The following is a 27,489-nucleotide window of genomic DNA, read 5'->3' on the forward strand; positions in this document are numbered from 1 at the left end:
ATCGATGATCATGATATCAATCACTGGGCTGTCTGGTCCAGACTCGATTATTTACAGACCGCCGCCCTATTGCTGGAATAATGCTGAGTGCGGCATAAAACAACAAACTAACCAAATATTATCAGTTCACAGCGAGCTTAAGGTTTTACGGTATTTTAGTATAAGTATGCCACCTCGAAGGGGCTTGGGATAGGCTGAGGACAAGTGGAGGTTGAGGAGTAGGCTGAGGAGGCGTCCAAGGAAGGTTGAGGAGTAGAGGGAGAGGTCACCGCCACCCACACACAGCCAGGACCAGGCCAAGGACCAACCTCCACCCCTCAGTCCCAGTTTGGGGAGATCACCCACAATCACAACGACACCCACACAGAGCCAGGACCAGGCCAAGGAACAGCCTCCACCCCTCAGTCCAAGTTTGGGGAGATCACCCACAATCACAACGACCCCCGCACACAGCCAGGAGCAGGCCAAGCCCAGCCTCCACCCCTCAGTCCCAGTTTGGGGAGATCACCCACAATCACAACGACACCCACACAGAGAAAGTGTGCAGGTAGCCTTAGTTGAACGCGTGTCATTGTACCCCGACGGTACGAGATGCTGTTTATAACATCAACAGCTGGTGTGTCTGGTTCAGACTCGATCATTTACAAAGTTGTCGTCATATAGCTGGAATATTTCTGAGTGCGGCGTTCAACGTCATGGCATCACTCACTTTGCCGTAAACGTTAAAAATACGCAACCTGTTAATAAATTGAAGTTTATTTTTTTGTATTTAATACATCACGCTATGTCGTTTTCTAGTTGACTTTTAGTCTATGATAATCGCCTTCATATTGGCGAAACATTGACTTACAATATGTTGTTGAAGGACTTCCGACACACGACAGTTGGAGTTTGGAACACAAACACACCAGTATGCTTCTTTTATGTCATTTATTAACTCTTTCGAAATGTAATATTTTACTAAGAATGTAGGCTTTTCAGTAATTATAAACACCTATTGTTGATTAACTCAAATCGGTAACCACAGCATACGACCGCTGCAGCGAGTGTAAGCGTTCACCTGGAACGAACTTTCAAATAACTACATGAAGCCAGGCAACAGGCATTTCTCGTGATATCCTAGTTATGTAGGACATTATTAAAACGTTTGTAGTTTGTCTGGATAAATTATATACTAACGGGGAAAAGTAACTGTGCTTCATATATTCTGAAATTAAATAATGCATCTTTCAATACATATTGATGAAGACAAGTGACTGTGCTTTACATGCTCAATGTCGTTTGGGGTTGAACTGAACTGGTATGGGTGGCATGATAACTCATCGGAGAATTCATCATTGTTAATTCGACATCGTTCGAGATCATGCTCTCCCATGTGTGCAAATGCAGGGGCGTAACGTCAGATTGCAGCAGGATAACATGCCCGCCCGGATATTGTACATGTTGTAGCAGACATATTGAGGCAGCATAACATTTCTGTACTGCAATGACCGGCTGTATCTCCAGACTTCTCCCCCATAGAACATATCTTGGATGAGATGGTTCGACGCCTACGACAGGACCAGACCCAGCCGGTAACGCAAGCTCAGTTGGGCCAATCTTTGGTTGACATTTGGTACAGCATCCCCCAGGCTGTCTTCAACCATCTGGTGTGTACAATGCGCCGCCGCTGCCTCGACTGTATCAACGCAAATGTCGTCACACGGGATATCATTGTTAACTGAATGTTTTACACCACCCCTCTTTTAGGGCGTGTCGCTCTGTCTCACGTTACAAGGTACGGGTTTTGTTATGATAAAATATTGATGAGACGAATGACCAAACAGTATGTTGTTATATTCAATAACATAACACTGACACCACTTTAATTTTAAGCACAGCTAAATTTTCCCGTTGGTATATAAATACAATTACAAGCAGATTAATGAAGCTCTTTGCAACTAATCCAGGTTAAGTTGTTGAATGTTGCGTTTCGGTCACAGAACCGTGTAGATATGCAGAAGACCGCCAACTCCGTTGGAGATGTGTTGCCGAGCTTGCTTGCTTTCCAACTTCCAGATCCCGCGAGATTCAAGATTGGCGAGATTCGCTCGAAGTATTTCACTTTCGAAGTTGTAGTCGTATGAGTTCATCATGACATGCCCACCTGGAAACACGGATGTTTGAATGACGATTGTATCGACGCTCATGAACAACAGCCTTGACTCTTCGATCATTGTGTAGTCTTTTGTTGTTGTTTTGTTCGTTGTTTAACGCCGCACTCAGCAATATTCCAGCTATAAGACGACGGGCTGTAAATAATCGAGTCTGGACCAGATAATCCAGTGATTTGACACCATGAGCATCGACCCACGCAACTGGGATACGATGACATGCATTAACCAAGTCAGCGAGCCTGACCACCCGATCCCGTTAGTCGCCTCTCACGGCAAGCAAGGGTTGCTGAAGACCTATTTTACCCCGGATCTTCACAGGTCTCATGTAGTCAGCCACGGCCACAGATGTAACTGAGATACCCACATGTGTCACAAATGCCATCCATGCAACAGTTAGCACTAGCCAACTTCATACGCCGCAGTCAACTCAATGATTCCACCGTTGGCTTCTACTGTAACGTACCACACACACAATATCAACAGATACACACACAGTACCAACGCACGCATAATACCAACACAAAACATACCAAACACACAATACCAACACATACACAAATATCAACACAAACACTCATAATAACAACACCAGCACAATACCAACACTCAAGAAACTAAACACACAGAACCAACACACACACACACACACACACACACACACAATACCAACACTCACAATATATAACACAACCCAAAATACCAACACAGAATAATACAAAGCACGTTAATATTAATGACACAAACACAAACACAACACACAGAATACTAACACAACCACAACACCAACACACACATTACTAACACGAAAACAACACCAACACACACGTTACTTACGCAAACACAACACCAACACACACATTACTAACACAAACACAACACCAACACACACGCTACTAACACACACACAAACACAACACCAACACACACATAAACACACAAACACAACACCAACACACACATTACTAACACCAACACAACACCAACACACACATTACTAACACAAACATAACACCAACACAAACATTACTTACACTAACACAACTACAACACACATTACTAAAACACACACAGTACCAACACACACACACATGTAACTTACACCAACACAACACCAACACACATGTTACTAACACAAACACAACACCAACACCAACACACACACACATTACTAACACAAACACAACACCAACACTCACATTACAAACACAAGCACAACACCAACACACACATTACTAACACAAACACAAACACAACACCAACACTCACATTACTAACACAAACACAACACCAACACCAACACACACACACATTACTAACACAAACACAACACCAACACTCACATTACAAACACAAGCACAACACCAACACACACATTACTAACACAAACACAAACACAACACCAACACTCACATTACTAACACAAACACAACACCAACACACACATTACTAACACAAACACAACACCAACACACTCAATACTAACACAAACACAAACACACGCCAACACACACAATACTAACACCAACACAACACCAACACACACATTACTAACACAAACATAACACCAACACTCACATTACAAACACAAGCACAACACCAACACACACATTACTAACACAAACACAAACACAACACCAACACTCACATTACAAACACAAGCACAACACCAACACACACATTACTAACACAAACACAAACACAACACCAACACTCACATTACAAACACAAGCACAACACCAACACACACATTACTAACACAAACACAACACCAACACACACACACTACTAACACAAACACAACACCAACACACACATTGCTAACACAAAAACAACACAAACACACGTTACAAACACAACAACAATACCAACACTCACAATATATAAACAAGAAAAACACAATACCAACACACAGACATACCAATGCACACAATACCAACATTCACAATACGACAAAAAAACCAAACACACACAATATATAACACACACGCAATACCAACACACACACAACAAACACACTCACACACACACATACAATACCCCCCGCCCCCCCCCCCCCCCCCCCCCCCCTCCCCACACACACAAACAATAAAAACTCACGAACAATTCCAACACACAATAACAACTCACTCACAACACGAACATACACACAAGAACAATACACACACATGTACAATCCCAACACATACGCCTAGGGATCACTGGATTGTTTTCCTCTAATCCAATCTCGGTGGCTCTCACGGCAAGCAAGGGTTGCTGAAGACCTATTTTACCCCGGATCTTCACAGGTCTCATGTAGTCAGCCACGGCCACAGATGTAACTGAGATACCCACATGTGTCACAAATGCCATCCATGCAACAGTTAGCACTAGCCAACTTCATTACTAACACCAACACAACACCAACACACACATTACTAACACAAAAAACAACACCAACACACTCAATGCTAACACCAACACAAACACACGCCAACACACCCAATACTAACACCAACACAACACCAACACAAACATCACTAACACAAACACAACTACAACACACATTACTTAAACACACGCAGTACCAACACACACATTACTTACACCAACACAACACCAACACACACATTACTAACACAAACATAACACCAACACAAACATTACTTACACTAACACAACTACAACACACATTACTAAAATACACACAGTACCAACACACACACATGTAACTTACACCAACACAACACCAACACACATGTTACTAACACAAACACAACACCAACACTCACATTACAAACACAAGCACAACACCAACACACACAATACTAACACAAACACAAACACAACACCAACACTCACATTACTAACACAAACACAACACCAACACACACATTACTAACACAAACACAACACCAACACTCACATTACTAACACAAACACAACACCAACACACACATTACTAACACAAACACAACACCAACACACACATTACTAACACAAACACAACACCAGCACACACACACTACTAACACAAACACAACACCAACACTCACATTACTAACACAAACACAACACCAACACTCACATTACTAACACAAACACAACACCAACACACACATTACTAACTCAAAAAACAACACCAACACACTCAATACTAACACCAACACAACACCAACACACACATTACTAACACAAACATAACACCAACACAAACATTACTTAAACACACGCAGTACCAACACACACATTACTTACACCAACACAACACCAACAAACACATTACTAACACAAACATAACACCAACACAAACATTACTAACACAAACATAACACCAACACAAACATTACTTAAACACACGCAGTACCAACACACACATTACTAACACCAACACAACACCAACACACACAATACTAACACAAACACAACACCAACACACACATTACTAACACAAACATAACACCAACACAAACATTACTTACACTAACACAACTACAACACACATTACTAAAACACACACAGTACCAACACACACACATGTAACTTACACCAACACAACACCAACACACATGTTACTAACACCAACACAACACCAACACCAACACACACACACACATTACTAACACAAACACAACACCAACACTCACATTACAAACACAAGCACAACACCAACACACACAATACTAACACAAACACAAACACAACACCAACACTCACATTACTAACACCAACACAACACCAACACACACATTACTAACACAAACACAACACCAACACACACATTACTAACACAAACACAAACACACGCCAACACACACAATACTAACACCAACACAACACCAACACACACATTACTAACACAAACACAACACCAACATTCACATTACTAACACAAACACAACACCAACACACACACACTACTAACACAAACACAACACCAACACACACATTGCTAACACAAAAACAACACAAACACACATTACAAACACAAAAACAATACCAACACTCACAATATATAAACAAGAAAAACACAATACCAACACACAGACATACCAACGCACACAATACCAACATTCACAATACGACAAAAATACCAAACACACACAATATATAACACACACGCAATACCAACACACACAGAACAAACACACTCACACACACACATACAATACCCCCCCCCCCCCCCCCCCCCCCCTCTCCCCACACACACAAACAATAAAAACTCACGAACAATTCCAACACACAATAACAACTCACTCACAACACGAACATACACACAAGAACAATACACACACATGTACAATCCCAACACATACGCCTAGGGATCACTGGATTGTTTTCCTCTAATCCAATCTCGGTGGCTCTCACTCATGTTACATAATGCGATCACAACACACTTTTCACATACATGCACACTTGACACATTGATGGTAAGGTGAAGGTGCCTGTAGTGCGTACCTGGTTTGGTGACACGCGCCAACTCCTCCAGAGCCTTGACTGGGAGTTTCTTCATGATCTCTCGACTCAGACCAGACATTGTTACAGCTGTGTAGGTGTCTGTAAAAATACACCTTCTATTAGTAGGTTTTATATCAACTCGAACACAATCACATATATCTGATTTATATGAGAACCTCTCTTTTCATATATGAATTTAAACTGACTTTACAAGTTATTTGTTTGTCAAGACGCATTTTACACGTTTCACAAATATGCTACATATGTACGCGTGCCTCCTCGATCGTTAGGGTTACTTGTGTTAGGTTAGGGTAGGTAACACCCAACTCTACCCCAATCACTTTCGATTCTTGCATGAAAATAGTGACGAACATTTCCTGTAGCGGTTCCATACAATCATCATGGCACCGAAAACCCTCAAGCGATTATTATTTTTGTGTGTGTTTTTTCAACACAGTACATGTTAATCTCTGTGGTAATGCCGAGCAAAGAAAACTGATGGGGAAATATTTTTTAAACATTCTTAGGAACTTATTTAAAAGGGGGCAAATGAGAAACAATCTCAAACACGTCAAGGCCATGTCGGGAATGTAAATCCGAAAATTTAGCCCGGAACAGGTGTCCAGTTGCCATATACAAAGTGTACCAGTTGAGACGGACATGTGAAGATCCGGGTTAGAAGTGGTCTTTATTTCAACCAACGTTTCTCGTAAGAGGAGACTAACGAGGTGGGGGTCGAGCTCGCCGTCAAGGTTGATGCATGTCATCGTATCCCAATTGCGTAAATCGATGTTCATGATGTCAATCACTGGATTGTATGGTCAAATCTCTGAATCTGACTAGTTTTCACGCTGGTGACAGTCGGCCGTTAAGTTTGTCTTAATGTGACTGTCACGTAACCTTGTTTGTTTTCCTCCAGATCACCGCATCACGTGAAGGAAAACACTTATTTGATAGCACTTCTGTATCACTCTGGATAATTGCATATTTTACTTCATTATGCCGCCATATTGTTAAAATATTGTAGAGCGTTGGCTTAAACATCCAACAAACAGCTGGTAATGGGAAAAACTGCATAACGATATTAGATTTTTTGAAGCAAGAACACCAACATATGTCAAACAAACAGAAAACGATTAAGATTTAGATAGCCACGTCGACAGAGAAAGATATTTGGCGCTACTCTATCGGGTACTGTGACGTCTAATTCATATGGATCAGCTTTATCTCATCATCAGTTATATCTCACCATCAGTCATATCTCCCTGTCAGTTATATCTCACCATCAGCTATATCTCACATCAGCTATATCTCACCATCAGCTATGTCTCACATCAGCTTTATCTCACCATCAGCTATATTTCACCATCAGCTATATCCCACAATCAGCTTTATCTCACCATCGACTGCCTCCGTGGTCTAGTGGTAGAGCATCCGCCCGGAGAGGGGAGGGTCCGGGGTTCGATCCCCGGCCGCGTCATACCAAAAGACGTTTAAAGATGGTACTTGTTGTTACCCTGCCTGGCGCTCGGCATTAAGGGGCTAAAACAAGGCCTGGGCGGCTCGGAGTCAGTATACTGTGTCTGAGTGGGATATTCATGTTAAACTGCGGCATGGTATCTCAGTGAGCTAGCACTATAAATCGGCATCAGTCCGGACTAGTACAAGCAGCCACATAAAACACACACACGTACATACACTTCGCTATATAAGTGCAATAATCTTGGACGCGACGTTAAACCCCATTTCACCTCACCTTATCTCACCATCAGCTATATCTCACATCAGTTATATCTCACCTTCAGCTATATCTCACTATCAGCTACATCTCACCATCAGCTATATCTCACCATCAGTTATATCTCACCATCAGTTATATCTCACCATCAGCTATATCTCACCATCAGCTATATCCAGGGTGTTGTCCCCAAGCATATCACAGATGTATCGCTCATACAAGTTTTTCTTCTTGGCCTGTTCAAGCATTCTTTCGGCCGGCTCAAGACCATCGATGTGCACGAATCCATGCTTTCTCAGCTTCAACAGAGTTTTCATATTGTTTCATATTATAGACATATTAAACTTTTTGCCGTGTGGTTCCCACTACCCAGGCCTGCAGTACGAGGCGACTAATATGGTCGTCGGGTGGTCAGGCTCCATACCATCTCACCCCGACGGTATGATGCGCTGATCATATATCAACCACTGGTGCGGCTGTACACCACGTATATACTATTTTTCTAAATTACCTAGTTTGGTAGCAAGGTAAATATGCCCCTAATTGGTCATATTGTTGTACTTTGGTTATTAGAGTTAAGATTATAGTCTTAAAGATCATTGCTAACGCTATCACGTCACCCTTTTTCTTTTAAAAACCCATGCTCGGTGAGTAAACAAAACGCCTGAAAACCCCACATCGAAATTTGTACATCTCCGTTATCACAGGAATCAACCAGTGCGTCTCTGTCTTCTCCCCAGCCATCCATTACGCGGTGACCTCCCCAGAATCTTGGGGTTGAATTATCGCTTTATTTCAAAATGACGTTCTTGTGTATTGACATAATAGTGCCATGACGTCATATTTGAATGTGCCAAGCGTACTTCATGGTTCTTACAGCTACCGTAATCTTTGCGGTAAGTTTTCTCTTTCAGACGCTGCAAAACGTTACTCGTTTTGTAATCAGTAGGCCTATGCAGGCAGTGTGACATTAGCAATAAAGAGATCTTCATTCCAAGTTAAAATCGAATTAAGGCATTAATAAATTATCACCATCTGACTTCCATGTATAGGTGGGTATTTTCTCAAGATTGTAATATCTACTAGAGGCCACCAGGCATATATATATTGTCTCGGGAAGATGCCGAACAAGGGATGAGACCTGTTACATACATGTTTGTCCTCTATCTGTTTTGAAAGAAACTACACAGGCTTTGACAAGTAGCATGTCATCCCTTACCTCAACAGATACCAATCCGGTACCGGCAGCTACATCCAGGATCCTGATATTCCCTCGGTTGCTAGGATACTGGCATGCCACGCTCTCACCCATCCATTGAGGCCCGGTCCAACGGATTGTAATCTGTACCTTAAAACATAGTTACGTCCATGCATTTCAAAGAGGGGAAATATATGTCATTATACATGTACCCCTCCCTATCTGAGACTACGGAACACATATGACATCAAGTTGAAATAACTACGTCTTTGAAAGAATCAATGACCAAGAAACAACATATTACTGAAACAATACAATAACTATGTTTCTTAAACTGTCTGAGAATCCCCAAGAAAAAGCCTGAACGCAGTGCAGACCAGCAACCCACTCTACATCATCTTAGCGTGGGTCATTATGAAACTGTCATGGTGTCAAGTACAATATTACTTTTAATCAATTTTGATGAAAATTCATTGATATTTTTACAATGCATACTTTTTATCTCTCCATTTCACTCTTATTTTTGTTTTGGTCGTGGTATCCTCACCATGCAAGTCTGTTACCTTGTCCCCACAGTATGGGTATTATGTCTTACTTACACAGTCTAATTCTACACATTGTACACTGCCTAATGCTTTTGTACCTACTATGTGGATAGCGGGAGTGGAATGAAAGCATTATTGTGTAACATTGCTGGTTCAGCTAGAGTGAGTGAGTGAGTGAGTGAGTTGGGTTTAACGCCGCAGTATTCCAGTCATATCGCGGCGTGTCAGCTTAATGTGGGAGGAAAGCCCGAAGTGATGCAGGTCTCAAACGGGTATGGTGCTGACAAACCTAGAAACATAACCGGGGTGAACCGGGATTCGAACCCACATTCATAGGTTTCTGGCGTGCCCAAGGGACGCAACTCTGCACAGCGAATCGCGGCGCCTCAGACGACTGGGCCACCCGTTCCCCCTTGGTCCAGCTAGAAATATTACTAGTTTGTGATGTAACTAATTCATTTACGCAAGGAACACGTCCCATTTTAATTCTGGAAACCCATTTGTCCAGAAACTCTTAATGCTGTGGCCAGTCTCGGTCAAAGATATTTCCAAAATTCAACTTGCTGTTTTCATGGGTACATACTTAAGAAGAAAAAATGAAGGAAAAAAGTTTCGAAAACTAAAAATGTAAACTATGTCGCCCATGGGCGAGAATATTCCCCTTTGCTCAAAACTCATGTTATTGGTTTGCAAATGCATAAAGGTGTTTCTAAAAGTATAATGACACATAATACTTTTAGTTTTAACTTAATCCAACTAATTTGTGGCGCTATTAAAATATTTCACCCATTGCAGGCTCATTGGCGAGAATATTTTCCTTTGCTCAAAAATCTTGGGCGAAAAAGTTGGAGATTTATAGGTAGAGTTTTGTCCCGGACTTGTCCTGGATTGCTGACCAGATCCTGGACCAGCACAAGGACCACCTCGCGTATTGACACCAGTCTTGGGAAGCTGTACACCAGTGCACGCCCATCGCTAGTCATGGTACAGTACATGGGTCAGGATGGGTTCGAACATGATATCCACAGTTACCAGGACCTCTTTGACTTCCTGGTGGATTGTGATATCAAGACAAGCCTAGGGTTCATCTCCGACACAACAGACTGTACCAGCCCATCAGCAATGAGGAAGAGAGCACAGCCAGGAAGCTCCTGGTCGGCCTACTTTCCAAGTCGCTCCCAGGGTTCTTGTCTAACACACATTCGCCAGCCGACGCCGTGCCTTCAACCGGTTGACCCAAACCCCCACCAACCCAAGCCCACCTTTGGCCTAAAGTCTGTTTTGTAGATTAGAGTTTTTAAGGAATTTAGATATCTGTGCGTATATGGCTGTTGTATTTGTTGGTTGTAATAATAGGGTGTTGTTGTTTTTGTATTGTGGGGGAGGGATTGATACAGTTGTAGGTGATGTTGTTTGTATTGGAGACATTGGTTGAATATGTGGTCTTCTGTAGTGTTGCAATTTGTGCAGTTTGAATGTGGATGTCTGTTTTGACTATACAATTTTGCATTTAATTTGAATTGGCCGCTATGGATTTTATTTATTACTTTATCTGAAAAGACCGACCTGGTAAAATTGCGGCATTTTGTAACTGGCTTATTGAAAAGGGACTTTATCCATGTGGAATTACAATTTTGAATATTAATTTGGAAATCTTGACTTTTTATGGGGTTTTTTTTTTTGATAGAAAGAACGGAATTCCCCAATGTAATATAGCACAGTACTTATAGCACATTTGAGATTATACTCAGGTTATGGAGAAGTGTAATCTATATAACGTGTTCTTATTCTACCAAACAATGTATTTAATGAAAATAATGCAAAATAGGCTCAACGGTTGAAATGTGTTTTTTTTATCAATCTTCACTGAGTTTCCTATATTCTATATTATTGAAAAAAAAGAAGTCTTTGCTAATAAAACACCCGCGGATGTAGATGTGTGGATGTGTGTTTTTTTATTTGCGTTTTATTAGTTTTGATTAGTGGTGGTTTAATTTTTGTAGGTGATTATATGCGGCCTAGTAGTTCAGTTTAAATAAGGAATATGCCTAATGCCTTGAAGGTTTGTGTATTGTTTAGCGGATTTAGAAGTGTTGCTACTGTTAGTTGAGTGTTGCAGTCTAGTTTGGTTTGGAGTGTTGTTCTGTGTTGTTTGTAGTGTGTGCAGTGTAGTAGTACATGTTCTGGTGTTTCTAGTTGGCTGCAGTGTGGGCATTTACCTGTTTTGTGTTTCTTTATTTTATGTAAACATGAGTCTAGTTTTGTGTGACCTGTTTGCAGTTTAATTATTACCCTGTCATTATGTTTGGATACTTGAGTTGCTTTTGGAGCATATGTTTTAGTTTGCAGTTTGAGTTTTGGTACTTATTTTGCCACTTTTTGAAAAATAATCCCTCAGTGACGCTCTTTATTTCGTTTTTGGACATTGGTAAGTTAAGGCTTACTACTGGTAGTTTGGGGATGCTTTGGCTGCTTTGTCAGCGTGTTCGTTTCCGAACACTCCAACGTGGGGAGGGATCCATAAGAATTCTATTTGCTTGCCTAGTTTACTGAGTTGGTTGGAGTCTTTAAGTACTTGGTGTATTAGTTAAAGGCGATTCCTTGTGTTTTTGCTTTTAATAACTGCTTTGAGAGGCATTTAGAAATTGGAGTACTAAGTAAGGATGAGATATATGGATGAACAACTTCTTTATTACAATTAGGAGCGACGTTTCGGTGTAGGCTCTAACACCGTTATCAAGCTAGTGATGTACAGAGAATGGTTGACAAGTATATATACGGGAGGCAGTGTTTATACAGTGGAGTAGATTTAAGATGCAGTTACAACTGAAGTAGAGAAGCCTGTCATGTACACAGACGGGTAAAACATATTGGCCGGTGAAGCATGTACTATAAACAAAAAGGATGAAGCCAGTAATATAAACAACAACTTGCTTATGACTGATGCCTCCCTGTCTTTCAAAATATTAATTCGTCAACAGATTGCCGTATATCATACACAGTCCTCTTATTTGATAAAAACAGAAAGTAATTATAAGATAACTAGAAGATCAACTGGACCCTTATATCAGCTGGCGGTCCTGTTTAGTAGTAAGTATAGTAATGAATAAAACTTGATAAGTCAAAGTTACTTGGGGTGTCTCCGATAGATAAGATTTTCAGTTTATTGACAACTTTGAGTAATGGGAATTACGAACATGTAGTCACACTTTCTCTAATGTATCTGCTAATCAGAAATTTCAGTTGTCATGTAACATCGCTGTTACTCAAATCTGGTAGTTTTTTTTATCGGGTATGATAGTTGATTCGTCTAGTCGTTCAATCATTCTTACCCGATCGAATGATTGGCACATTCCGGCAGAGAGTTTATTTTTGTATTTTATCATATACATGTATTGTTAATTGTAGTAGATACTTACATAACTGTATCTTAGAACGCAGAACTGATAACACCCAAACATGTAACTAGTACACAGAGAATTGTTACATATCATTTCCTGTATATTCCTTTTTGAACAAAGGGCCCAGATATATGCTGTAATCGGTGCAACTGTGTCCACATATACAGTCTCAGCTGGCTAACGTCACATTTTCCATCAAGTCAGCTCTATTTCTGAAGCATAATTTAATTTCCGAGGACAGTTTGAGTGAAAGGAATAAAAAAGAAATTCGTTTAATAATCATATTTAACAAACCTACATGTATTTGACCAAATTCAAACACTTACACACCCGTTGTACATTTATTTCCTTTGGGCCTGGACCATTACAGTGTACATGTACATAACTTTTAACTGTATACTATATATTCATGATTATCAATAAAAAATATTCTCGTGCCATTATTCTCGTTCCTAATAACAATGAGCACATTCTGAGTCTAAATCTGCAAGATTACAAACAAAATCGAGACCGAAAAGGGGTGTTGGATCGTAAAGACGTGTAATACCCCGTTTACATGCACAACATTTACTACCGTAAATAATTTTACACAGGTGTAACTATACATACGTGCGTATATGTAAATTTACTATGCGTTCACATGAAATTGTGTAAGGCACACATATTCGTCAGTCTGTTCACGACTTTCAACACAAAACAGGTTGTTTTCCAATCAAAGTGGCATGAGAAGAGAGTTACTGCACCGAAATTTTTCGCGTGAAGCAACGTGTGATTGATTTAATTTGAAGATCATCCTCTTACGTTGACATAAACGTTCACATTGCAATATTTACACACAGTGCAAATTTACATTTTACATTTGCACCTGCTCCAGACATGATGCAAATTTGCTCCTTGTGTAAATATACACACATGAGTAAACGTGTTCACATGACAAGTATACTCACGTATGTCTTTATACATACGTGTGCACATATACACACACATATATAGAGGCGCATGTGAACGGGTTTTTCGTTTCCCTAAGACCGAAAAGGAGAGAGTTGGATCGTGAAGCGAGTGTCATTGGAGCGTGAGCCACGGTAACGGTATAGCGAGACAGCGATCGTACTATAGCGCAGTAATTGCGCGGATGGTAGAGTTCGGGCTGCCCTCGGTAAACTGCATTGTTGCCACAAAATCCTTCTTTGTGTAATGCAAACGATACGAACATTGATAACGGGTGATAAAAAAGACTATGTTTGAATAATCTTTATGTAATTTATCATTTGTTCTCGTTCAATATATTGTACTTAACATTTGAAGTCATTTTAAAGTTTCAAGGAGTACTGTAAAGTAAAAACAGTCACCATATGGGATGTACATGTATAACTTGTCTTCCAATAACGTGGGTCAAAAAAATAATTGGTCCCTAAAAGTTTCGCAGATACTCCACAGTAGCTCCGATGTGGGTTTATGTAGCTACGCAGAAATTTGACAAACATTCTGCGAAGTCACAGCTTAGCCACGTAAAAGTTTTACCCCAAAAATTGGTAAAAGACTTTTGCGCTGTAGCGTACCTAGTGTGACCCTCCACAAAACGTTTCCGCCATATGAGTTGATTTATAAGGCCCTGCTGATGATGCAAACAACGAGTAGAAAAGATAAAAAAACATTTAGTGCACATTAAAACCATAAAATTTCGACATCGACGTAGATGATTTCGACTGTAGCATGAGTAACTTAGCAATGAATTGCAATTAGGTCATCACTGTGGAGTAACCAATCATTGACCTGGAATTCGATATCACAATATCTTTGATACCATTTATCTTAAATAGTTTCTCGCCCAAAAGTATATAAGAACAGAGAATGTCACATAGCGTCCTTTGGTATCAAATATATGAACTCAAGTTGATTAAAGTAGCAAACATCTGAGGAGCCTTTCTACTTTGGTCATGGTGTGTTGGTATATTTGATATAATGAATACATGAGGGTGATGTTGTATTTATTATCCCTTTATCATTAAGAATCAATAAATAAAAAATCGGTATAAATAGATGAATGCGTTGACATTTGAGACCATTTCGAAATTATTTAGGCTCATCATGCCTAACAATTTCAAAAGCATTAATTTTCTTTATTCATCTCTAACTTTTTCGGCAACGCTTTTTCTTTGTTACTGTTCGATACATATGAGAAATCACTACCAAGATATCATATGTTAGTGCGTACATAAATTAAATAAAAGGCAAAGTTGAACGAAAGGCCTTTATTTTGCTCCCATGGTAAATTGCTAAAATTATTGGGGACATACATTGATATGTATGTACGTGTGTCATTGAAAACCTTGTTTGCTAAGATATGCATACAGTTAATCTTGAATTTCTATAACCATAAATAGTTGAACAATGTTAAATTTATTTGAAATATGTGTCATGATACATTTAGTTCAACATCTGTGCCTTTTCCTGAACCAGGAAAGGAGCTAAATTTTGAGCCAAGGAATATATTTCCTGGGCCATGCACCAAACATTTTATCCCACGAGTCAAGCATTTTAATAACGGTAAACATTGGCTGAATTAAGTTTAGGAAATAAGTTGCAAAATGATTCAGGATAATTGTAGACACAAACTTATGTATTTGCAATACAAGCGAGAAAATTCACTTCGATATTCCTAAAGAGTTGTTTGTGCGATTCCGACCATATGATGGACGTGTGTTCATGAATCACTGTCAAATAGTGAGGATAACTTGAACTTTGAGCAAATGAATTAGTGTCATGATACTTGTTGACACACCTATATGTATTTGCAAATAAAAAAATTCAGTTTTGTTCAAATGAAACTTTGATCGCCCCTGAGCCAAACGTGTTTGCTCATGGGCAAAATATTTTAATAAGGCTTTTAATTACTTGGATTAAGTTTAAAATGAATTGAATTATGTGTCATTGTAGAAACACTTTTATATATTTCCAAACCCAAAACATGAGTTTTATGAAAGGAAAATATTCTGGCCCATGGACCTGCTTGTGATGATGACTTCTGAGAGCTTGTGATGGCACGGCACTGGTTCATTCAGTAATATTATAAAACACAAAAGTGAAAAAAATGCTTCATTTCGTTATGTCATCAAACGCAAAAGTGAAAAAAACCTATTTTATTCAGTAATATTATCAAAATGCATTAGTTATAGCAATGTTCCATTTTGTAATATTATCAAATGCATTAATGACAGAACTGTTTCATTTAGTAATATTACCAAATGTATATGTGGTCGTCGTGTTTCATTTAGTTATATTATCAAACGCATAAATGACAGCACTGTTTCAGTCAGTAATATTATCAAAAGAATAAATCATAACATTGTTTCTTTTAATTACTAAATATCTATCCAATTCACTCCCGCAACTCAACACTGATGAACACATTTGGTACTGAAAGTTAGTGTATTACCTCATCGTATTCTTCACTTATCTTGTCAAATCTCTGGATAATAGTTGCGTTATCTATTCCCCTCTCTGTCGTGAAGTTCAAGACACGATCAATTGTCTCCTCTTCTTCTTTCGAATAGCATGTTTCCGTCATATTGAATGTATGTAATAATCCCTGGGACTGGAAAATAAATATCACGATAATTATGAGACCATAGACTAGACTTTCTTGTTCTTCTTTTTCTATGGTACTTGCACTGTAGTATGTCAATGTTAATGAGTCTTGTATAATGTTATGCACCTAAAGAATAATAACTTTTTGAGGCCTACACCAAAGCCTCGTATATACATGTACATGCACTGCATAATCAATTTCATAGAACAAATGCATGAGCAGGCACAGACAATAGATAAGGAGCTCTTCACCCTTACACGCTACATCACTACAGGATCACTACACGGAGAACCCTTTTTACCACAGCAGAATATGTACTGCAGACAAACAGAATATAGGTCACATAATACAGTATATATACCACAGTTGTAGAATACGGAATCACTATAAACCAACTTATTCACCAGAATACAGTACATATACTTAAGACACATAATCCAGTATATTTACTACAGATACCAATTACAATATATTTATTTATATACATGCAGAATACCGTATATATACTGCATAGAATAGTATAGAATATAGGGTCATTATATGCCTACACCTTCCCCACAGCGCAAGATATACTACAGACACAAAATACAGTATATCTGCTACAGACACAGAATACATGATCCCCACAGCGCAGGATATACTACAGACACACAATACAGTATATCTGCTACAGACACAGAATACATAATCCCCACAGCGCAGGATATACTACAGACACACAATACAGTATATCTGCTACAGACACAGAATACATGATCCCCACAGCGCAGGATACACTACAGACACACAATACAGTATATCTGCTACAGACACAGAATACATGATCCCCACAGCGCAGGATACACTACAGACACACAATACAGTATATCTGCTACAGACACAGAATACATGATCCCCACAGCGCAGGATACACTACAGACACACAATACAGTATATCTGCTACAGACACAGAATACATGATCCCCAAAGCGCAGGATATACTACAAACATCGAATACAGGATCTCAACGAGGCAGGATATACTACAGACACAGACTACAGTATACACACTACAGACACACAATACAGTATACACACTACAGACACACAATACATGATATATACTACAGACACACACTACAGGATATATACTACAGACACAGACTACAGTATACACAATACAGTATACACACTACAGACACACAATACAGTATACACACTACAGACACACAATACAGTATACACACTACAGACACACAATACAGTATACACACTACAGATACAAAATGCAGGATATATACAACAGACACAGAATACAGTATACACACTACAGACACACAATACAGGATATATACTACAGACACATACTACAGGATATCTACTACAGGCACAGAATAGAGTATATGTACTATATGTACTATATGCACGCACTACAGGATATATAATATAGACACACAATACAGGATAAATACTACAGACACGGAATACAGTATGCACACTACAGGATATATACTACAGATAAAATACAGTATATATACTACAGACACACAATACAGGATATATACTACAGACACAGAATACATGATCCCCACAGCGCAGGATACACTACAGACACACAATACAGTATATCTGCTACAGACACAGAATACATGATCCCCACAGCGCAGGATACACTACAGACACACAATACAGTATATCTGCTACAGACACAGAATACATGATCCCCAAAGCGCAGGATATACTACAAACATCGAATACAGGATCTCAACAAGGCAGGATATACTACAGACACAGACTACAGTATACACACTACAGACACACAATACAGTATACACACTACAGACACACAATACATGATATATACTACAGACACACACTACAGGATATATACTACAGACACAGACTACAGTATACACACTACAGACACACAATACAGTATACACACTACAGACACACAATACAGTATACACACTACAGACACACAGATAGCAGGATGCGCATGCGTCAGAACAGCAAGTCGCTGAAAAGTCTTCTCTACCAAAATCATCTTATATCTGTATCATTATCAGATATTGTGACGCAAAAGTCATGTAAGGTGATTAAGATGATACCTACAATGAACTCATGTTAGTGAATCATGAAGATGATTTTGGGTTTTGCTTAAAATCAAGTGTCCAAAATGTGTAGAAATGTGAAGGAGAATCTACACAAGTGGACCAGTGCTGATTGACTGAGCGTCCGATTAATCAACAAACAATGGGCAGCCCAAGCAGAGTCAGTGAAGCATTGAGTAGCTCGGTCAGCGAGGAAGATGACCTTCGATACGCTACACAACGTGTGGATGACATAGACAATGACATTTTCAATGAAATACACTGACGCCTTGGACAACTAGATCGAATTTCTTTTTAAACTGAACTTTTGGACATATACAATGATGATGAAGAAAAACTAAACGAAGTGAGACAAAGTCTTTATGACGTAGCCAAGGATACTCGACACGATACCCCAAATGGATATCTACCAAAACGTGTACAAAGAGAACATTCCAGGAAGTCTGTAATTGAGAAATATGCGTCTGATATATATTGCCTATATGGTTTTATTACACAGACAATCCCCTCTCATATACTGGAAAAACAAGTGCTCAGCAAAGGCAAATCAAACGCACGTCCCACCAACGTACCAGGAGATAGTTTACTGGATACACAAAGAGGTAATGATCTTTTGACCCTAATCTATGCAAAAATGATGGAAATGCGGGATTCTGCGAGCGAACATAATGCCAGTCTGGACAGAAGAATTGAAGAACTACACAGCAAATTCGACAATGAACTCAGGAATATGAAGCGGACCATCGAAGAGAAGAACAGCGACCTAATAACAGCGTCAAGGGAGATAGAAAGGTCTAAAAACGTAGAGCTCAAGCTACGTGGAGACGTACGGATACTAGTCTCTCAACTATGTGAGAAAGATTCACGGATACACCACCTTGAAAGTGATCTGAAAGACAATATTAGTAACCTAACGCGAAAAACCAATGCTATAGACGGCAAAATAGACATAGTAAACACTCGCAACAAGCTTATGTACTCTGAGGCAGTTAGAAGCCCCCCGCTGCTCAGAACTGTGAGCTCCAGCGCACAACCAGGACATGAGGCTGACAGTGTTCTGACCAGAACAGCAGAGACCAACAAAACAAAAACTCCAAGTGTTGTGGACATTACTATTAACCACGAGAGGAATACTATTGGAGACAACACCGAGAACGACGAGGGCGGCGACAGTGACACTATATGTACAAGTCCTACTCAACATGACAGAGTCAGCGATGACCATATCAGGGATGTTGGATATGATGACGTTAGCCATAAACAACACGAAGACAATGCTCAGAGATCTGTGAGATTCGACTGTGAATGGTCCAGAGCTTTTAGAGGTGTTTCACCAAAATTTAAAACAAAAAGATTTGTGCTATCGTATGTTAGAGCGGATAAACCACTAAAGACAGTGCAAGATGCCATATGTGAATATGCTAAACAACGTGGTGTCCATGTGAGTTACGTTCGTTTGCTGAGGCACTGGGAAGGCTACAATCCCACCTACACACTGAGAGTGAACATTGACAGTAGGACAGCAGAACAAGTTAGTGAGAATGAAGATTTCTGGCCGCCAAATGTAAGATGTCGGGAATGGATACCACAGTCACACAGAAACAGCAATGGCGCACGCTAACTCGTCTAACATGATATCATTGAACACTTGCCTAATACTTATTACCATGCTAAGTATACGAACATGGAATGTAAGAGGTGTACTGTATTGTCGACAGTACTTAGAGAAACTAGCGAGTGACTGTGATGCCCTTGCAGTGTGTGAACACTGGTTGAACGATAGAACGCAGAGCTGGTTTGACTGTCTAAATGATAAGTTTGACGTCGCGGCTAAGGTTAAGGCTAACCAGCGAGGATGTAGAGGGGAAGGCGGTGTGGCAATTTTAGTTAAGAAAAATATGTACAGGTACACTGATATATGTGAATGTGAGTATGATAGTGTTGTAGCTGTGAGACTCTCCCTTCCCCAGTGTGCTGATATGTATGTAGTGTGTGCTCTGCTCCCCTCCACTAATCACAACACAGCAGTGTATGAGGAGAGTGTCAAGGAAGTGTTCGACGTGGTTGATGAGCTATCAGAAAGCAGTTATGTTGTTCTTTGTGGAGATTTTAATACAGATCTTGTAAATTACCCAGCATCCCCTCGCTCCACTGTACTGCAGTCATACTTTGATACAAGAAACATGATACCATCATACAACTGTGGTGTCACTCTAGGTCATCTCAAGACATGGTGCAACAAGGCTGGAACACAGTCATCTCTGATTGATTCTATTTTCTTGCCAGATGCTCTTCAATCATCTGTGCTGACGACCTCTGTCAATAACAACATCGATTTCGAGATATCGGATCATTCACCAGTAGTGGTATCATTCCTTAGCGATGCGTTCTTAACAGAGCAAAAGCTATGGACTCCCCCAACTTACAAATGACAGAAGGCGAATGGCCTAGAACTGAAGATGTACTCATCTGAAGTTAACAAAATACTTGGTGACACCCTTCCAGACGTGACACATGCTGACAGCGATATGGTGGAATATTACTTTGATACTATAGTGAGCTCTCTCCACACGTCAACAGCAATGTACATCCCAACAGGACACTACAGACCATACCTTCGACCCTATTGGAGAGGATCTAGTCTAGACTACTACCACTACCAGATGCGTCATGCTAGACGACAATGGATATCTCAAGGTAAACCTAGAGGAGATGCACATGGCTCTTATAAACAGTATAAAGCAGCTAAATGCAACTTCCGTCGACAGAAAAGAAAAGCCGAACGGCAATGGGACAGACACAAGTATACAGAACTGAACTCTGCCTGTGAAGTGGACATTGGTGAATTTTATAGAACTGTCAGGAAACAGAGGAAGACTAATGTAACATGTACATCTCTACAGTATAAAGACAAGACGGCCAGCACACCCGAGGACATCTGCAATATGTGGACTGATTACTACGGAGATCTGCTGTCTCCTCTCGGTAGGCCTGAGTTTGAAACGGACTTTTATGAGGAAACAAAATCAAAGGTTTGTGATATAGCAAACAGTAACATATCTGAGAACGATCCAATCCTGGCGACAAGTATTACATCTAATGAAGTGAAATCAACCATTAAGAGGCTGAAAAAGAATAAGTCTCCTGGACCAGACTGTATTACTGTAGAACACCTCTGTAATGCTGACAATCTTCTGTTTAAACATCTGGCACACCTCTACAATATGATGATCAGTACTTGTTACACGCCTGTCATGATGAGAACTGGAACTATTATTCCCATCTACAAAGGGAATAATAAAGATAAATGCAACCCAGCTAATTATCGCGGTATCACTCTAACATCCGTGATTGGGAAGGTATTTGAGAGGCTGTTGCTAGACAGACTGGAGTCCTACATCAAATCTATTAATCCTGATTTCCCACATCGTCTCCAGTGCGGCTTCCGGAAAGAGCATGGCGCCAGTGTTGCTACATATGTGTTAAAAGAGGCTATTTCCTATTATCAAGATAGACACTCAAATATATATGTTGCCTTTCTGGATAACGAAAAGGCCTTCGACAGGATATGGCATGAGGGGCTGCTACTGAAACTATACAATCTTGGTGTGAAAGGCCGTGCATGGCACATTATCCGTCAATCTTACCAAGAAGCAAGTGCTTGTGTTAAATACAATGGGAGCACAGGTGATTTGTTCAATGTTCAACAAGGAGTAGGACAAGGTCGTGTGCTCTCAGCATGGATGTTTCTAGTCTATATTAATGACCTGATATCTCTGCTTGATAATCTACAATGTGGACTTATTGTTGGTAAGGAGCACATCCCAACGGTAGTACTGGCTGATGACACTACTGTTGTGAGTACGAGTGTACATGGACTGAATATGTCTCTTGATACTATCCACCAGTATGCTCGGCGCTGGAGACTGACATATAACGCCAATAAGAGCTGTGTCTTGTCTTTTTGCAATAACAGAAGACATTGTAATAGACCTGTGTTCAGAATTGGAGATGTGACAATGAAGATCCAAAGCAGTACGATTTATGCCGGCTCTCTGATACACACGGAAAAAGCAAGTGAACGAACTACTAGGGCTTGTGCTAAGGCGCGACAGACAATCAACTCCTTAAGAAATGTTGGTCTTAGAGCTGGAGGATTGAGCCCAGTATCTTCATCGAATATCTGGCAACGAGTGATCTTCCCCACTGCCTTCTATGCATGTGAGCTCTGGCCTAATATCAACAACCGTGAGATCAGTGAGGTGGAAACCCTACAGCGCTACTTTGCACGACGAGTCCAAAACCTTTACAGGAGATCCTCTACAGCTGCTACAACCCAGGTTCTAGGATTGTGGTCAATGCTGGGCAAGGTGGAGAAAATGAAGCTTCTCTTTCTGGGACGACTCTGTAGAGCAGCAGGCACAACCAATATGAAGCCGATTTTCTATCTCAGACTATCCCAGTATGTCACCACTCTCTCACACAGTGCCAGATCCATAACACATGATCTACTGAATGTGGCTCAAGTATGGATTCTCAGGCGTCTTAGATAAACTAATCAACTCTGGGGAATTTCCATCTAAGAGTGTATGGAAGAGCTTGGTACAACGAGCTATTAGTGAGTCTGAAAATATGAATAGAAGAAATACTTTGCAACAACGTCCAGACATGCATAGGTTTAGTGCTATCCACACCCGCCTTGCCCCACATCGTCTCTGGTCTCTGTGTGTATGGTATGATATTGCTTCCCCCCCCCCCTGTATATGCTCTTGTAAAGCTCGGCATATTACCTGTAACGTCTGGACTGTGTCTTATCTGTAATTGTGAATGTGATGACATTGTTAAGCACCAATTGCTTTACTGTGATGGCCTAATGAAACAGAGAAATGTGCTTAGTGAGTCTCTATTTGACAATGTTAGCCTTGAAACATATCTCAGACTTGAGGACACGTCTAGTGATGCCGTCAAGATTCTGACATACCTCGGTGCTATTACAGATGTGGTCCAAGACATGACACTTGACAGCTGGGCAACATTCATGAGTATCGTGGCTAAACATGCATGTCATCTCATGGAACTTAACATCCATATTGTATTTGTGAAGCTATGTCACACATCATGTAAATATAGTTTCACGCATCACTTCATTACTGCTTACCCAGCCCAATCTGTTGTACTTACATGTATTTTGTCATTGCCGTTGTCAAATAATGTAATGTAATTGTATGTACTACTCTCCAAATCATTGGGGGAAATAAAGAGTATTCATTCATTCATTCTACAGACACACACTACAGGATATCTACTACAGGCACAGAATAGAGTATATGTACTATATGCACGCACTACAGGATATATAATATAGACACACAATACAGGATAAATACTACAGACACGGAATACAGTATGCACACTACAGGATATATACTACAGATACAGAATACAGTATATATACTACAGACACCGAATGCAGGATCACGACATACCTCCTTCTTCAGCACAGCATGTATCACCGATATGCTAGAACATGCATCCACTGCAGTAACCCTACTGACAGATGCTATGCTGTCTGCCGCTTGTGTGTTCAAAAGGGAGAGAATCGACGTAAAAGGCATAGTGACTTCCCATCGCATTACAACGAATGTCTTATGAAAAAACACTAAGGTTGTCATGCACTAAATACTTTTCGGGCTACTCAAAGCACTGAACATCTAGCCAAGTGAAACCAGGTACGCAGTGAGCACAGGGCCTTGTGTAGGACAAAGGGACCAGTATCTACAGCGTAATAGAGTAGAACGGATTTACACTCAACTGGTGACTCCAAACGTTTTTGGGACCATGTCAAACGTGTGTCCGGGCGTCAACATCATCGCAATCTTATCTCCGCGGGAGAGTGGGCTGAATATTTCTCAACATTATACACAAATACTGATCCTCTTGACACTGACGATGGAAGTCCGTACTTCTGTGAATCACGTGAATTGACAGCAGACATTCTTGACTGCCCTATAACAAGATAGAAAATCACATACAGTATTCGTGTCTTAAACAATAATAAATCAGCTGGAGTTGACCATATCATAAGCGAATACCTAAAACACTCATCAGATGTTATTTCTCCTTACTTGGAGATTATATTCAATAGTATGTATGAACAAGGTGTTTTTCCTGAAAATCGGTCATAAGAATTATCATCCCAGTACATATCGAGCCATAAGCCTTCTGGGTGTCCTTAGCAAAGTATTCACTTCAATTCTATGCAAGAAATTTGTTTTCTGGGCAGACACTTTGTGTTATTTCTGAAAGCCAGTCAGGCTTTCGGAAGGATTATTCCATTGTAGATAAATGTTTTGTCCTTAATGCTCTTGTACAACAATTCCTTTCACGTAAAGGGGGTAAGTTTTACGTCGCTTTTATTGACTTTGATTCCATACACCGTAACCTTCTTTGGAGTCTGTTTTATAAAAGGGGATTAAGTACAAACATGGGTAGAATATTGCAGTCAATCTACAAGGACGTTAAGACATGTGTAAGGTCTAACAATCGTATGTCTGAGCAGGGTATGAAACTCCCAAAAATTTCAGCCAGACCACAGGCCTGGCTAGCTGAAATACTTGCCAGCCCTGACCAAAACCTGCCTGCCCACTATAATAATATGTTTCTCAGGATAAGCTAACGAGGTTTCTTTTTGGTTACATTTTATCATTCATCTTTACATGTGAATTAATGCTTATCATCGGGAAATATTTAGAATATTTTCACATATGAAATATAACCCGACCGTCGGGCAGGTGGATTTTAAAATCTGGCAGCCCGAGTTGAAATCAACCCGTCTCGGACGGTCGGGCAGGCAGGTATTTCGAACACTGGTCTGAGGCATTCGATTGCCCTTTGGGTGTCGGCTCGGTAAGGCACGGCTGTGTATTTATGCCGTTCTTGTTCTAGTCCTTTACAAATGAAATAGTTCTTGAGATGGAAGAGGGGTGTCCGTTTGGTGACATCCAGACATTATCCACATCCTTTTACTTCTATTTGCAGATGATTTGATACTCGTTGGTGATAGTGTTTCTAACCTCCAGAAGACATTAAGCGTCCTTGAGCATTTTTGTAACTCTCGGAAAATGTCAGTTAATATGTCTAAAGTTGTATTTAAAAATGGTGGTTGTTTGTCACGTTTCGAAAAGTGGTTTTACAAAGGGAAAAGGGTTGAAGTTGTTACTTGGGTTTGTATTTAAATAATAGGCTTAACTGGTCTCGGCTCTTGATAAGATTGCCCTGCAGGCGAAAAGGTTATAGATAACTATCCTGAGAGGTATACATTCGCTACAATCTTTTTCACCAGATATCTACTTTCAAATTTTCGATGCGAAGATCATGCCAGTACTTCTGTATGGTGCCGGGGTCGGGGGTTTGAAAATGTTGAAAAATTTGAAACTGTTCAGTTATATGCTTGCAAACGGTTTTGGGGTTTAAAATTGTGTGGCAGATACCCTATTCGTGTATATGCTTTGACCAGATGTGTGAAATATTGGCTGAACATACTAAAGATGCCAGACTTCTGTTTACTAAGAAAGTGCTACAAAAATGTCATATTATGCTTGTTTTAAAACTTGTGTTAAATGTGAACCTTAACTGTCATTCATAAATTCGCAAAATATGAAAACAACCCTCACGAGTTTCAGACTGAGTTGTAATACTTTGGAAATTAAGAACGGACGTCATTATAAAATTCCAAGAAATTTAAGAAAATGCAAACTTTGTAAATTAGACTGTGTTGAAACCGAGTACCACTTCCTGCTTATTTGTCCAACGTATGTCAAATTACGACAACTATATCTCAAAGCAAAGTTCTATTGTCATTCAAACGTTCATAAATTTAATATGCTTCTGTCATCACCAGATACATATATTACTACAAATCCATCAAAATATCTATATTATGTAAATGAAGTAAGAAATGCGAAACTGAATGTTTTAAACCTGTCTGTCGTCAACTTTTGTACACAAAGGCCTGTGTATGTATTGGGAATACAATCGTATGAATGCGTGAATGTAGCTTCGTATAAAAGAAAAACATTACATACTTGCAAATGTGCCTTTTCGAAACATTTAAACTTTGATCTTCTTCTACATAACAGTTTCATAATGGCGTTCGTTTCCTTGGATGGTATATCAGTATTCATTTAGAAAGAAACGTCATCGCATGAGGCATGTGTTATTAAGCTTATTAAGGCCTGACTAAGTGATGACTCTAAGTAGAACATCTACAACATTGTTTATGATCTTCCTGTTCTCAATGAGGAAACGTAGATGAATCTGCATTGCTCAAATCAGAG

The 27,489-nt window shown here is 39.9% G+C and overlaps 1 protein-coding gene across 1 annotated transcript; it reads right to left on the reverse strand.

Annotated features, from left to right (window-relative positions):
* Positions 1–911: 911 nt before the first annotated feature.
* Positions 912–24,797, reverse strand: LOC125372862 (methyltransferase-like protein 27). The gene is made up of 6 exons (XM_048383541.1): positions 24,640–24,797; positions 16,909–17,067; positions 9,548–9,676; positions 8,492–8,627; positions 6,591–6,689; positions 912–2,146 (listed from the first exon to the last, which is right to left on the reverse strand). The coding sequence occupies exons 1-6, from the start codon at positions 24,784–24,786 to the stop codon at positions 1,977–1,979; spliced, it is 840 nt and encodes a 279-aa protein (XP_048239498.1). The 5' UTR covers positions 24,787–24,797; the 3' UTR covers positions 912–1,976.
* Between the last annotated feature and the right edge of the window lie 2,692 nt (positions 24,798–27,489).

The sequence above is a fragment of the Haliotis rufescens genome, unplaced genomic scaffold (genome assembly GCF_023055435.1).
Source record: "Haliotis rufescens isolate VD_foot unplaced genomic scaffold, xgHalRufe1.0.p SCAF_5, whole genome shotgun sequence".
Classification (NCBI taxonomy): Eukaryota; Metazoa; Mollusca; class Gastropoda; order Lepetellida; family Haliotidae; genus Haliotis; species Haliotis rufescens.

What these genes read in the sequence shown, in the direction of transcription:
- LOC125372862 (XM_048383541.1), bottom strand. Translation starts at nt 24,786, where the DNA reads ATGCGATGGGAAGTCACTATGCCTTTTACGTCGATTCTCTCCCTTTTG. An exon ending in CCGGATTGGTATCTGTTGAG is followed by an intron (nt 8,628 to 9,547) that starts GTAAGGGATGAC and finishes ACTCTGTTGAAG; the next exon opens with CTGAGAAAGCATGGATTCGT. An exon ending in CACCCTGGATATAGCTGATG is followed by an intron (nt 6,690 to 8,491) that starts GTGAGATATAGC and finishes GTATTTTTACAG; the next exon opens with ACACCTACACAGCTGTAACA.